This window comes from Odontesthes bonariensis, chromosome 10, assembly GCF_027942865.1.
Source record: "Odontesthes bonariensis isolate fOdoBon6 chromosome 10, fOdoBon6.hap1, whole genome shotgun sequence".
Classification (NCBI taxonomy): Eukaryota; Metazoa; Chordata; class Actinopteri; order Atheriniformes; family Atherinopsidae; genus Odontesthes; species Odontesthes bonariensis.
This window is the reverse complement of record NC_134515.1, coordinates 15,827,603-15,842,803: the sequence shown is the minus strand read 5'-3', so window position 1 is coordinate 15,842,803 and position 15,201 is coordinate 15,827,603. Positions and strand designations below refer to the sequence as shown.

Below are 15,201 nucleotides of genomic sequence, written 5' to 3'. Positions count from 1 at the left end.
GCTATGTGGGCACAGAAATCCGATCATTATTTCTGATGTTTAAATCGGATTTGTGGCTCTGTGGACTGGCATCATGTGCTCTGTTGTTGTTGTTGTTCATGCAACTGGTGCACACAGAAAGTCGTCCAGTGGACGTACATGCCCTTTAAGTGGGGCAGTTCACATGAAAGTCCGATGCGAGACACTCACAGTTATGATTGTGAATCATCAAATCTCTTAGCCTGTCTGTTCGCCTGTAGATGTATCACAGTCAGTAAATACTGATCCTACAGCAGGGATGGGATGATTATTGTTGTTGTATAAATGTAAGAAAAGATGCCATGTGCAAGTTACACACATGTAATGTGATCACTTTACTGAGCTTGATTTAGCCATGATCTGTGTGAAAATTCACTCGGTTTGAAGTTTGCTTCTGAAAAATGTTGTTTCAAGGGTCATGTAGCCCTTGTAACTAGACCCTCACCCTTGATTCCACAAAGAATTGGAACATACAAGACCTTGATGTAGATATGCAAAATGGAGGTGTAGAGCAAAGTTGTTGGGAGGAAGAGACTAAATGGTTATGGTACTTAATCTCTGGCCATTAGAAAGTGTTCATGAAACCGTAGATTGTAAGATGAATAGATGCAGATGCATTTTCATCTGCATATAGACAGTCTCAGTTAAACAAAATGAATTACATACTCATAATATGTATCTATTGGCACTTTAGGACCAAGTAGTTCTCAGGATTCCCAGTGGGGAGTTTGCCTGATAATGAGATCAGCATCAAGTGCTTTATCCTCGTTGATGCTCTCACTTCCAACAAGAAACCTTGGAACAGCAGGCCAAGATATGTTGCAGCCCCTCCACTGCATCATGGCTCGATGGATCCTGAACTTTTTTACTTTCAGGGCCAAAGTTAACAGCTGCAGTCTACACATCCAATGTTCTACCAGTGCTTACCGAGGGTGTCACACCCATGGACTCACGTTTTTAGTTTCATGTTTTAGGTTATGTTTGTCACTCCATGTTTAGTTTTTGCCATTTTAGTTTCCCTGCACTCCGTTTATCAGTTTCACACACTTCACCTGTGTTTTTTCCCTCAGCTGCACTCACTCCCAATCACTCTCACTCCCTATTTAGTTTCCTGCCTCCCCTTTCAGTTTTGCCGGATCTTTGTTGTTGAAAGTCAAGTTGGTTCCTTGTTTGTGTCTGACCCTTCATGCCATGCTACAAGATATCTTTGACCAAGTTAAGTATTTATTAATCTTTACCATGTTTAGTCCTTGTTTTGTTTTTCCAGTATTTTCCCCAGTTGAGTTTTTTGAATCCGGCTAAGCCGCGCTTTATGTTGTTACTTTGTTTTTTGTTAATAAATCACCCTTCTTCTTGAGAAAAGTCCGCATCCGTGTCCTCCCTACACCACACCGTGACAGAGGGCTTTGCTGTTTGATTTGGATTGCAGGATTTTACATTGCAAGATACTCATGGTAAGGGTGTTGTGTATGAAAACATAAACACACAGACTCTAGACTGTTGCCTGTAGAGAAAGCAAACATATAATTAATGTTTTGTTTACTACAGGAGGTGTTGATGTAGTTCAGTTCAGTCTAAAATGATGGACCCCAGCCAGTTGTCTTCTTCATTGTCCTTCCTGCATTTCACACATGTGCACTCAGACAGTCGCACACATGATACCAGTGAATGTTTGATCCATTAGCTAGTGCGCAGCAATGCCCCAGTCCGACCCAAAAGGCTCGTTAATCAAGCAGGGCAAGGAGTGGGTAGAAGGAGGGCATGGCGGTGTATCTCATTATCTTCCTTCACAGCACTTCTAATCAGTACATTTATTGATGGTGACTCTCCTCATTCAGCAAGAGAACGCTGTCTCTGTAATAAGAAGGAAAAAAGACCATCACTTATACATAAATACACACATGTACGATACGTACACGCCAGCAGGTTTGAACTGATGCTGTACAGCTGGATGACAGTCTGTATGCAGCTGTACCTAAGGACACACACACACACACACACACACACACACACACACCCCCATGCAGTAATTTCATGTCTTTGCAGCGAGTTGTGTGAAATTGCTTCTTTTCTGTCATTCATTGCTGCGTTCTTACTTTCATTCTTTCTTTCAAGATTTCCGTCAGTGACAAAGGGAAAAAACTGTTTTATTGCCATTTTTTTTATGTCACTGACCTTTTGGATGCAAGTGGGAGGCTAAGAATGTGTGCATTTTGTGTGTGTGTGTATGTTATTGATGGACTTAACAGAACAAGGTCTCTATATTACGGTGAAATGTTCAGAATTGTTCAAATCTAAATAAAATACTGTCTTTTTCAAGAAGATAAAAACAAAAACATTTAGAAGCCATCAGAGCAGGAAAATGCAAATACGAGTGGCTTAATATGACAATACAGTATCTACTATTTTGATTTGTAGCCATGCTATGAGGCTCTGTCTAATCTAGTAATCATATGTTTGCTAATCATCAGAGCTTCTAGCTATTACTTTGGATACATTTGAAATTCAGTGACTCTGGCTAATTAAAGGAACTTTACATTAAACAGGTTGGTTATTGTAAGTGACTATGTCCATAAGATCAATAAGCTGTCACCTTTTATTTACTTTTATTTATTAACTTGTTTAAGTGTTGTGGGACCTTCCTAAAACTCTGCTTTGCTTTAGTTTCATTTTGTTTTGACTACCTAATAAAGAATAACTGACCTACTTTTTGATGTTCAAAAAACTAGATGGTCAAAGTTTTCACTTATCCAGGGAAATATGTATGAATTCCAAAGACTAAAGCAGCCTCTTTAAATGTCTTTTTTCTACAGATTTCAGCTTGTTTAGCGCTGCATACCAAAGTTTAGCATATTATTACACTACAATAGTGGTTCTCAAGTAGCGTTCTGAGGGGCAAGACCAGGTCTGCAGTGGTATTTTTCTGACACCCACACTTTATCTCAAAATGCAACTATGCAAAGATTTGTTTGTGTGTTGTACACATCTCAGTTGCGAGAAAGAAAGGAACATTCTTTGAGCTGTAAAAAATAAAAGGACAAAGTTAAAAAACTCCTGCTGTCATGCTGTGTCTGAACGGTGGGGATTTTTAGAGCATGACACATCAAAGGTCCTGATTGGACAAAAAAAAAGCAAACCACAACTAACAATCAGTGCAGACGATCTAGCATCTGAATCAAGGGAGGAGAAAAAAAAAGAACTCAGTAGATGGTATCATGAAAGTTAACACTCTTGTGGCTTCGGCTGGACACGGGATGTCAACAACCTTAGTGCGTAGTCTCTCAGGTGCTGTGCAAGCTGAAGAGGCACCTGGAAAACAAACATCCCCTCAACATTTAGCAAAACTTGGCCTTCTTCAAAGGAGCTCGAAACCTTAACTTGAGGCAGGAAAATAGTTTTTCGGATTGTCTGAAAGTTTTTTTTATGGCGATGGAGGAAAGTTTTGTGCTTGTGGAACTTGCAGCAGAGCTGAAGTAACCTCACACAACGCTGGATTCAAATGTTGGAAATGCACCACAAGCGGTGCTTTCTCCGAACAATACTGTCACAGGAAGACTCGACGACACGGCTGAAAATGTTCTTTACAAATTGACCCACTGACATACAGTAACTGGGGCTGAACAACTACTGGCTAATGTCAAAGGGACCTCTCTCCTTTTCAAAACTGGATTTCACGAGTAATAAAGTTGTATATTTCTTTTTCTTCGTTTTTGCACTGGCGTTGAAGCGTAAATGAATATTGAAAGAAAAATAAGTGATAACAAATGTGATTAGAGCTTCTTCTTTTCTTCTTTTTGTCCAGATTTGAAGACGTGTAAGTGTGCCTACACGTTTTCACCTGCACTGTATTTTGCCTCGGGTAAAAAAAAAAATCACTCTTATGGGATCTGAGAAGTGTGTATAAAACACTTCCCGACATTTTTATTTTTTCTGGTTTGAAATTTGCCTCGAGTACATTTGCTGTCAAACTGATTACCACACTATTCATGCATTCCCGGACAAAATAGAAATTTGGCACAACAGTGTTTTGTGACGCTACATATTGCACTATAACCATTGCTCGACAGATACGGTGTACATGATGCAGGCAGCTGATGGAGGAGAAGTCATTGCTTTTCGGTGTAACATGCTGTTTGGTTATTCAGAGGTTTATGGGAAAGCAAGCCACCATGTCTCAACCCATCTGAGAAATGCGTTCTAATTGTACATTGAACTATCAGTTCACTAATCGGGCCCTGCTTTTGACACTTTTGACATTAAAAGAAACTAATTAAGGCCAAAAAGAGATTTTTATTTTCAGTGTAGGTACATTTTGATACACCTCCCAAGCCCAGCTGAATATACACCTCACAGAAAGTGCCAAATATGCAAAGTCTAAAATGCACAGGGTTGTACAGATATGCACAGGTGTGCAAAATCTGCCTGGGTAATAAATAACTGTGTAAACGAACAAAAAGCAAGAAGAATAAAACAAAATCAGACCGGATGGCTCCATTCAGAGGGTAGTTTTTTCTAGCAGATGGTTGCCACTACGCGGCGAGCTGGTGGCATTCCTCTTTGCTTTTTTGATCACCCAGCTGAGTCTTTCCTTGATGGACGGCGACAAACAGCCAGTGACCCGCTAAGTAAAGCAGACGACAAGCTGCTGAAGCATTTCTTCAGGAGGATCGGGGCAAGGCAGAGGTGGACAACGCTGTTATGTTATTCTTGAGGCAGAGAGAGAAGATGTTTTTTTTTTTTTTTGTGTTGGAGAAACAAAGCTAGTTTTGAGCAGTAGGAACCAGGGAGAAGGGGGAAGAATGTACTCCAATGTATCTATGTTCTCCTCTCCTCCTCCCCAGTGGTATTAATTAGCAGCAGCAGATGAGTGGAGAACGGGAGCCTGAAGGGAGAACAGGTTCGTGTCAGGTTAGCGCATACAGTTGTGGGCCCTGTCTCTGGTCTTCTCTTTTTCTTTCCCTCCTCTCACATGTACGCAATAGACACACACACACACACACACACACACACACACACACACACACACACACACACACACACACACACACACACACAAACAATACAGGGTGTTACAGATTGTAGAAATATCAGCTTCTGCTCATTATGGCTAACGCTGAACGTGTTATATGCTTACAAAAATGTGAGTTTCAGTAATTCAGTGTAAGATCAAAGCTTTAGCTTGAACACACCTCTTTCACATATACAGAGAATGCATTCAAGCCCAAAGCACCTCGGACTGGGAATGTTCACAACCATCCCACCTCACAGTCAGACCAGAAAACGGCTTTAACCACGCATCGGCTCTTCAACTATGCAGTGCAAATATATTTCAGCCTTCCGTTCAATGATCATATTCAGATGTCTGTGACAAAACAGATATATGCAGCTGTCTGCCTCTGCTGCATAACGGCATGCGTTTCATTCCTGAGAAACTGTCACACGGGGTCTTTTTTTGTGAACAGTGCTCAGGTCCCAAGTAGCTTCTCCAACTGTTAAAGTAGAGGTCCGGAACTTTTTGATACCTCAGCTAAAGGCTCCAGCGGAGGTAGCCAAACTATGCAGAGTACCAAGATAGAGAATGTATTTTGATTGTTGCGCTAAAAGGACTGCAGCTTCTCTTATCTTCATTCAACATTCTTATTCCCTTTGTAACTCAAAATGCTTGTTATGCCTTGATAGGAGCCCATTTACCAGACTGAAGATTAGACTGCCTTGGACTTATATGACATCGCTATTGTATGGGACCAGATGAATGTAATTGTTAATAACGTATGTGAGAATGATCCATTGCACAGGTCTTATACTTCAATACGTGAGAGCGGACATTCTTGTCATAAGCCACATTTGACCTAAATGAGCCGTCTGTAATTTGACTCTTTAACAAATGTCTCATCTTCGCATTTTTTTCGAGTGGACTGTAACTGCTGTGAAACGTTTAAGGTTTATTTCTCTGATTTCCCAGTCTTCTTCTCACTGTTTTTTTTTTAAACTTATTGCTGTTATCATGAATGGAAATTTCAGAGTTGAGTCCCTATAAGTGTTCAGCTGCTATTCTTTTTTTCTCTTGTCTTCTCTCATCCTTTCTGTCCTTTTCCTGCAGAATTCAATACGACACAACCTGTCCTTGAACAAGTGTTTTCTCAAAGTGCCTCGTTCCAAAGATGACCCTGGAAAAGTAAGTATGGCCTGAACAATAGCTCAGCTTGAATTGCGATAGCTTGCACAATGAAAATGCAGCGAGCTCACAGATGAGACCTAGGTGGCTTTTCAAGGGTTTAATCACTCTTATATCACATATATGCACACACTTGCATGAGTGCACACTGTTTCTTTGTCTCTTTCTTTTTCATGCACACACACACACACACACACACACACACACACACACACACACACATACGCTCGCACTAATACAAATGAAGTGTCTGTACTTAAAAGCAGTTTCTAGCACAAAAACTGGCTGTGCTGAATGCCTAATGCTGCTGTCTCTGTCTTCTGTGGCTCCTCCGATATTGATTCTGCCAAGTAATAATGTGGCACGAGGAGTAATGAATAATAAGTATTTGTTGGTACACGCCCTCTGATACAAGGCCTTTCGTGCATTAGTTATGCTTTATTAGGGCCTGTTTCTCTCCTTCTTCGTCTCAGACACAATCACAGGAAGCTTAAGATAGGCTTGATCGCTGATACTAAAGCTGAGTTACCAGGACCACCTCAGCTCTACCGGTTTGACAACAACAATTTGTCAAGTCCTTGTTTGTGCAGCATCAAAGCACTTGCTTCACTCAGATGTGGACATGATATATTTAAGGTTGATCGCTCAAGCTTATCTTTTTTTTTTGGGGGGGGTAAAATCTCGAATTTGTGCATTTCATCGCATCACATCGCAGAGTTTAATGTGGGAAACAATCCACGACTCTTATGGAAAAAACAAAACAAAACAAAACTGACAAGCCAAAACTTTTCAATGAGCTTTCAAAACTCTGCTCATTCTGTTTGTGTGTGTGTGTGTGGGGGGGGGTTGAGGAGGGAGTTTTTCCTGGCTGTGGGGATTTAGGAGCCATTGAAAAATAAATTAGGGGGAAGAAGGTTTAAATAATTCAGGCAAAATCCTTGGGCGTGAGTGGAGGTCTATAGTCTGGATAGACACAAAGAGAGCGGCTAGCCCCTGATTAGCCTGACTTGGACCTGACCGGCACCTTAATTCAGACCGCGGATCGATGCGGTCGATACCTCGGCATGGGGGGGCGAGGTCATCTGTGTGTGGAGGAGTTGAATGTACATGCTCTGTTTGAAACCACAGAGAGGGGGCAGAAGCTAAATCATGCATGTGCCAACGTTAATTGGCTGTGTACTGCTCTGTGATGTGGGACTGAGAGACAGGGGGAGGAGAAGAGGCAAGAATAGGGAAGATGAAGAGGGGGCTGGATGTTGAGGGCTGAGCTGTGTGCATGTGTGGCCCACATGAACTTCTTGAATTTAGTCTGCAGATTTAGAGCTCCCTCTGAGGGAAGGGGAAAAAATAAATGTGGGGGAAAAAAATCAGGCCAGGAGGAAATCAGGAATTTCTAAATGCAATTGATTACTACCTCTCTTGTTTGGTGTGTTTATTTTTTGGGCTGCTGTGTTTTAACAGCGTGTATCAAAAGGATTGGAGTGAATTTTTTGAGGAAGGAAGCAGGAGTGGGCACCACCAGAAGACAAAAGAAAGGAAAATGGATTTGATACAGAACTAGAGGACACACAGATGAGCTGATTTTATCAGATGCCGTGGATCAATGCTCTGGACTTTTTGTCTGTTTTGTGACAGATTCTCTTGTCAGAGTGACTGAAGCAGCCTCACTGGGAAGATAATCCATAATGAGCAGACATACTTCTACAGCAGATTGAATTAGCTGGATTTAGCAGGACCAAACACGCAAACAGACATATTTTCAGCAGATATTAACAGATTTGAGCTGCTGTGCTGAAGAGACGGCAACATTATCTAAATCAGAGAGGTAAGTGAAATGTAAATAAAGTAGTAAAATCAAACTCATGACACCAGAGTTATTTTTGTTGGAAAATATGAATTCCCCACTTTGAGAGGACAGAGCTTCAGAAGAACACACTGCGTGGTGTTGGATTTATGATTTGGTTTTAAGACAATTTACAGAGACTAAAACCAGTCAGAGTAAAGCAGTTCTGTTGGAGAATTTAAAAATCATTAGAATAACCTTTTTATTTATTTCCAACTATATGCACAGATCCTACAAAGTTTTGAAAAGTATGAAATTAGTATCTTCTATTTTCCAGGTCTGTATATTTATGGGAAAAGGAGTAACGAAACACCTTTGTGTTTCCAGACTGTTGATCCTATTTTGTTTTCGAAAAAACAATGAACATCAGAATTTCTAGAAGTGTATTCAACAAACAATTTGTGTTTTTCACAAAGATTATCCATAAAAGAAGGATGCACTGGGGGTATGAATCCTTAGATATCTCACGTTTGATTTATAATCACTTCACTGTCCTGAAGTATTCTTGAGTCACTTGACAAAGGTTCAGAAGTCCACTCTCAAAAGTTAGTAGAAAAAACCTTGCTTAGGTAAATGAGTCACGTCCAGCTCCATCTTCCAATTTATGACCTTCTACAATATAAAAGATCTCTTGTAGTATTACTCGTCTCATCTTTGTTTATGCTGATGACAGCTTATACAAGCAGGTTCACAATGTCCACAATAAATGAAGAGATATTCTGATCCTCATCCATGGCCACAAGCTGTAGACAGTGACCAAAGGAACACAAAAGCAAATAAAAACGACTGAAATGAGCCTCCTTGGAAGGGTGTCTCTGCTCACCCTTAAGGACAAGGTTAGGAGCTCATTCATCCGGCCGGAGCTTGTGCTGTTGAGTTGTTGTTCCTGAAGCTTGTTGAGGCATCTGGTCAAGATGCCCTCCGGTGGAGGTGTATTTTGGGATATGTTCTGCTTGGAGGAGGCCTCGTGGCAAAGTCAGGTCGTGGTGGAGAGATGATACAGTATCTGCCAGGTGGTTTGGGAAAGCTTTGGTGCCCGCTGTAAGATTCCTGTTCAAAGTGCTGCCCTGCTACTTCAGCCCAGCCCTTGTTCCCTCTCACAGATATGGAGGTACTGATGGCGAAATTGTGGAAGTGGTCTGAAATGTGAATGCGAAATGTTGGGACTTCTTTCTAGCTGAGTGAGGAGCATTTATTTATTTATCACAGTGGTCACAGGTTCATTATCTGCTTCTATTATTTTTTTGTGCTTTTATTTATCTATCTTAATTTGTTTTCCCGTGTGCACTTTGAGATACGTGGTCAGTCTTGACTGCCAATGTGTTGGAGAACATTTCTGAGGACATATCAAGGCGAAGAGTTCACCTGAATGTCAGGGGAAAGGTACTCTAAAGAAATCATTGCGCTGAGCTCATATTCAGCAAATAGTACAGCTAGTTTTTGTTTTTGTTTCAGATCTGGTCTGAATATTTATATGTTTTTATATTTATTGACGAAGGTTTTACTTCATATTGTTTCCTGTTTTACCGGTGCTGTTTTCAGGGACATCACTTATGTTCGACTCCATTTGTAATTCATCAGCTAGGCAATCTTCTGAGTTGCTTTGATTTCCTGTTGAAGTATACATTTGTGGGTGAGGGTTATTGCTGTTTTAGAATCATATCATTCATGTCATACCAGCTGAAACCTGCATGACTTGTGTCCTTGTCCGACTGCATGTAAATACTAATGTACATGGATATAAAGAGACAGGTAGTGACTAATTAGATTGACTCAAAACACAATTTTGAAGGACAGTTTTTATCTTGTAAAACACATTGCAGGTCCATAAAATTCACCTGTAAGACTCAGCCTACCTGGACAACTTACATCAGGAAAATCCATTATCTCTCACTCACCATTTCATCATTAAATAGGTCCTTGCTTTTATTATTGTCCTATACGGCACATATCGTACTTATAGGTAACATTAGTAAAAATCTGAATTGAGTTGACTTTCACCGCTGAACTTTGAGTTGGCAGTATTTTATTAGATTTTTTTTAAAGTTATCAAGCAACCAAGAAAAACAGAATTATGCCCTCTCAGCCATGACTAGAAATTTGACCAACCACGGGGCTTCGAAGATCAAGGATTCCTATTGGTTTTAATAATGCAGACGTTGTCATCAACTTTTCTCACCAAAAAAAAAAGGAGATTAGTGCCTTCAAAAAGTCTGAAATGAAGTTTGAATAAAAGTTTCAATTACGGTGGGTAGTTTGCAATCGAACTGGAGTGGTGTGTACCAACTGCTGCTGTAACATGGAAAAAGTGAAATGATGCATACTGTGCTTATCTGGGGGTGGGTCTTTTCCAGATTTCTGCCCACCCTCAGCTTTAAGTAATGAAAAAAGAAAATAAAAGTAAAAAGGGTAAATAAACTCACAGAGCAATATAAAGAGTATGCAGAGATGATTCCATCAAATGGGCTAAACTGTGCTTTGTTGTGGCCACCATTCAGGGTTCCTACTGGGCCATAGACACCAATCCTAAAGAGGACACAGTACCCAGCCGGCCGAAGAAGAGACCACGCTCTGGCGAACGGGTAAGCTCTCAGAGACCAGTTCTAAACATCTATGTTTGACTCTAGAGCCTTTGTTTTAAAAGCCTTAAACAATGTCTTACAGCACTCAGTTAGTATTTCACTGGCATCTCTCAAGCAGACTGTCAGACTTGTTCTGTGTTTTCACGATCTTACTTCTTAATACCAGTTTACGCTTCTTATCAAAGAGGGAGGCACAAGCAAGGATTTTCTTGTCACTGTGAGTATATAAACGAGGAAACGCTCATACCAGCCAGATAACGCGCAAAAACAAGAGATAAGACAAAATTGCTCCATTCTCTGTGTGAACAGACTTACAACTGTTCTGCTTTTCCAATTCAATAGTAGCACTCTGATAGACCAGCATATGTGTGACGTGCCTGAAAAATATGAATGAAAGTCTGCAGCCGTGCAGACTTTCATTCGGAGATCATGATTCAGAGACATTTTTGTTGAGCCTGGTAGGTTGAGAATGACGTAACAGGGATTTGATCATAAACTTCTGGACTAAATGCACCTTGATGATTTTGCTGCTAACAACCAGCAAAGTCAGTTGCTTATGATAAACAACGATTGTGAGAATCTACACAAAATTTGCGAGCTATTCCTAAAAATGAGATTTTTGTCAGAGTGGAGGAGCTGGACAAACAAAGGAGCAGGTTACCTTTTCATTGGGCTGCGTGCGGCTGTGTACGGTTCTGAAAAAGCAAGCAAAGTGCATTTTTGTGTTTCAGGTATATTAAAGTCTTCTGTTGTATCCTCATAACCTCAGTGAATGTGCGCTGTGCCTGAGTGCCTTGTGTAGACACAGATGGAGGTCTGAAGCTGCTGTGTAGACAAAGTGTAACACCTTGTCTACACAGTAGGCACAGCGTGAACAGCAGCTGTAATTGACTACCATACCAGAAAATCACATTTTTATGCTTTAATTATTAAATTTTCAAAGCCATAAAAATAGCAGGGTTATCCTAGCTGAAGGCTATTTGACTGATATCGATTCACTTGTTACTGGCCCCTCTCATACCAGAGTAAGTCACAAAAAAAAAAAAAAAAGAATTCCTGCATCTTATAGATATACCTGATGAGTAGCGTGTGTGGATTTTTCACAGCACAACCAGAGCCCTTGGTCATAATTAAAAAACATCTCACGTATACATTCACCCATGTTAACCACAGGCTCCCGGATTCGCGGTTTTCAAGATGCCACAGGAAAAAAAAAAAAAAAAAAAGGAACAAGCTACAGGATAGATGTGAGAAGTCAGAAGAAGGAATGAGAAAGAAAGATTGGTTTGGAGAAATTGATTGACAGCAGCAGAGGCTATAAATATATGAAACCCTGCATCGGCTCGGCAGAGTGCGGCTCCTGCTCAGTCATTAACCTGCAGATCTAAATACAAAAGCAGAGCGAGCTCCACAACGTGTTGCAGGTCTTGTATCATCCCTATCTGCTGCTATCTCTGTTGTTTTTTTTTTTGGCTCTGACTGCTGAATATTGTGCTTGTAGTTTCTGTCTTCCAGCAGCTAATTAGCACAATCGTTTGGTCTAATGAAAAAAAAAAAGTCATTAATACTTCCACACAAACTGTCAGAATCTGTATTCAACACACTAAACACCAGAAAATGTTTTTTGTCTATTTATCCCACTGAGTTTAAATGGACTGTGCTCAATGCTGGTATGCAAGTGTGACAACACATACTGAAAATATCTGTTACTGTAAATAGTTTTTTTTGTGAATGGAAGATTAACTCTGCTTCAGAGTGTGAAATGCTCTTCAACATTTTTAGCAAGATTACTTGTGTGTGTGTTGCATTAACTTTTTATGCCCCAGGTTTTGTTCACCGTCACGATCTGGAAATGTCAGTTGTTGCATTTCAAGGCTTTGCAAATTCTCTGTTTCAACCCTAACAATCAGCAGCCTTGGACTCGACTCCCCAAAGCAGCTGCTTAACACACACATCAAAATTTAAATAACTAATGTGCTCAAAGCCAGTAAATCTGAGAGTTTAGTATTTTGAGACAGTATTTTCTTCTTTTTTTTTCCCGTTATTGCGCTATAATTAGGGAATGACAGTTAACAAGAACAACTGAGGCTTTGAAGACGAAGAAATGTAATGCTAAAAAGGAAAATAAAAAGCCCAATCAAAGCGCCCGCTTTAATGCAAATGACTGGAACGGTGGTGAACTGATCTGCTATGCCGCCACACCGGCACCAATGTGACATTCATGGAAGAAAAAAAACAAAACTATCCTGCATCCTCACCACAAAAGTCAGCATCTTACACTGGAAAAGCTATGTCTAAACAGGGCCGATGCATATTGACAAGTCTGGTGAAGTTACTGATGCAGTTAGAATGGAATTTTGTGGTCAAAGAGAGAGACGGTATGTTCGAGGAAAAGAAGGTGAAGAATTTATTGAGAACTTGCTAAACAGGTGGATTGATTGTGTTGTAGGATTGTGTCGCAGCCAGTGGTATAGGGAACATTTCACCTGTAGAAATGAATGATCTCAATAAAACACCAGCTAATTCTGATAGCAGGGATACGACAGTGGCTTTAACAACAGCATAATGATCTTCAACACGTCATTATCCACAAAAGACCATCACAAGAGGGGAACTCATATGCTGCCTGTTGGCCTAAATAGCAGTTCTATTCTGTGGATAGAGCTCAAAAGAGCAGTTCTTGCACTATAATGTAAAGACTTAGTGGGCTAAAAAAATGTTTACGAGCTGGTTTACTTTTTTGTAATTCAAAAAGTCATTAAATGCTAAATTTGTTGAATCTATTCTGTTGTAATATCAGTCAAATCAGTTTTCACTGAGGATGCTGTGGTCAGAGCTACAGGGATGAGCACAGTTCACTTTTCTATACAGAAACACACATTCAGCAGCTATAATGTCTCACACCGAGGCTCTAAGTGGGGCCTGATCTATCTTTAGTTTAAACAGTTTAAACACGCAACTTTTGGTGTGAAAATGGTGTACAAAGCTCAGTTGCTGCGCAGGAGTACTTTTCTCTTTCGAAAGAAGCTCCAAAATAGGAATTATTTTACACATGCGTAGTTATAGCGTGACCCATGTGCCCTGCAGAAAATATCAGAAAGACAAACTAGATGTTCAAATTGCATGAATTTAGGGGCGATAAGCGTTGACATCTGACGTTTGTGCTAAACTTCAAGTAGCGTGACATCATTCCCTTCTGCAAAGTTTCACCTAACATTTAGTGAATTCAGCAGAAGATTTCCAGCATAATAAAACATCTCCGGTGACGATAGTTTTACTTGAGAACTTTAACTCTGATGTGCAGGCAGTTCTGTGTTCATTTTTTCTGGATCACACTGAGATATGACTGACCCACTGTGATTTTTCTGAATACACTTGTCTGTGCTGCTGCATGAAAGGAAACCTGCTGCAGTTTCTCTCTTCCTGTCACTGTTTGTGGCGACACGATCTTTCCGTTCATCTGCCACTCTTTCCTCTCCCTTTCTGCCCATATTGCTGCTTTAGCCTTCCCGATCTTCAGGGAGCTCAGGCAGGCGACGAGCGGCAAAGTGTACAATCACTGTTGCTCATTGGAGGAAGTCTTGTGGTAAAAGAGACGGAAAGGGTTGCTCGGAAGAATGGAGAGAGCGTTAAAGAAGGGATGCAGGAATAAAGAGAAAATGCATCGTGGTAGGCAGAGCGTAGAGGGAAAAAGTCAGGCTGCAAGGAGGGAAAAAAAAGTAAGAGAAAGAGGAGGGAGGAGGGAATATTCTAGGCTTGTGTTCCAGTTAATTACCACAGAAGGCCCCGGGGCTGCTGCTAGACATATTTTCCTCACCAACGATTTTTTTTTTTTATTTCATTACAAACATTAATTAATTCAGAGCCTTGTCATCTCGTCTTACATGGATGGGCCCTTCGACCCTTTTTCTTACGCCTCACTTGCACTGCTGGCAGACATGCTGTGGGCTGTCACATGGGCTAAGGAGAAACTGGGAGGTTTAAAGTGCAAAGATTTATGGCAGCATTACTGTCTGGTTAAAAAAAAAAAAAAAAAAAAAGGTGGACTGAAAATGTCTAATGGTTTTCATTGGGGTTTTCCTCGCACCTTAGCTACACAGTCAAAGATTTAAAGTTGGCACTGAGGCTAAACGTCAACTGCATAAATGCATTGTATTAGTGTGCAGACAGGGAGTGTACATTCTGTGTTGTACCTGTGTCTCCGGTGCCCTTGGAATAATCACTTTTTCATTTCTTGTATGCCTCTCCATCTGCCTGTCTGTCACCACTCAATTATCTACCTATTCTTCTTCTCCCCCTTCTTCCCAAAGCCTTTTTTCCACTCTTCTTCACCCCTGTGTTGTCTTCTCTCTAAGTGCCTCCACCAGGGAACCGGCAACCCGTTTCACTGCGAGTTTATCATAAATTAAAGGTTGCATTGTTACCAACCAATCCTCTTACTCTAAGCAGTTTGGAAAGGCATGGAAGCTGTCTTGAACCTTGAAAGGAGTCAGACGGGGAGCAAAAATACTTATTTTCTTATTTTTCTTCTTTTTTTTTTTGCCAAGCGTCAGTCTATCTTTGAATGGTTAATCGTGTCCTCA

The 15,201-nt window shown here is 40.6% G+C and overlaps 1 protein-coding gene across 1 annotated transcript in view; it reads left to right on the top strand.

Moving 5' to 3' along the window:
- The window catches only part of LOC142390766 (forkhead box protein J3-like), a 78,706-nt gene that overhangs the window by 29,627 nt on the left and 33,878 nt on the right, over window positions 1-15,201 (top strand). Inside the window, exons 4-5 of the mRNA XM_075476466.1 lie at window positions 6,119-6,193; window positions 10,535-10,618. Of these exons, the coding sequence (XP_075332581.1) occupies window positions 6,119-6,193; window positions 10,535-10,618 (159 nt within the window). The remainder of the gene's footprint in view (window positions 1-6,118; window positions 6,194-10,534; window positions 10,619-15,201) is intronic.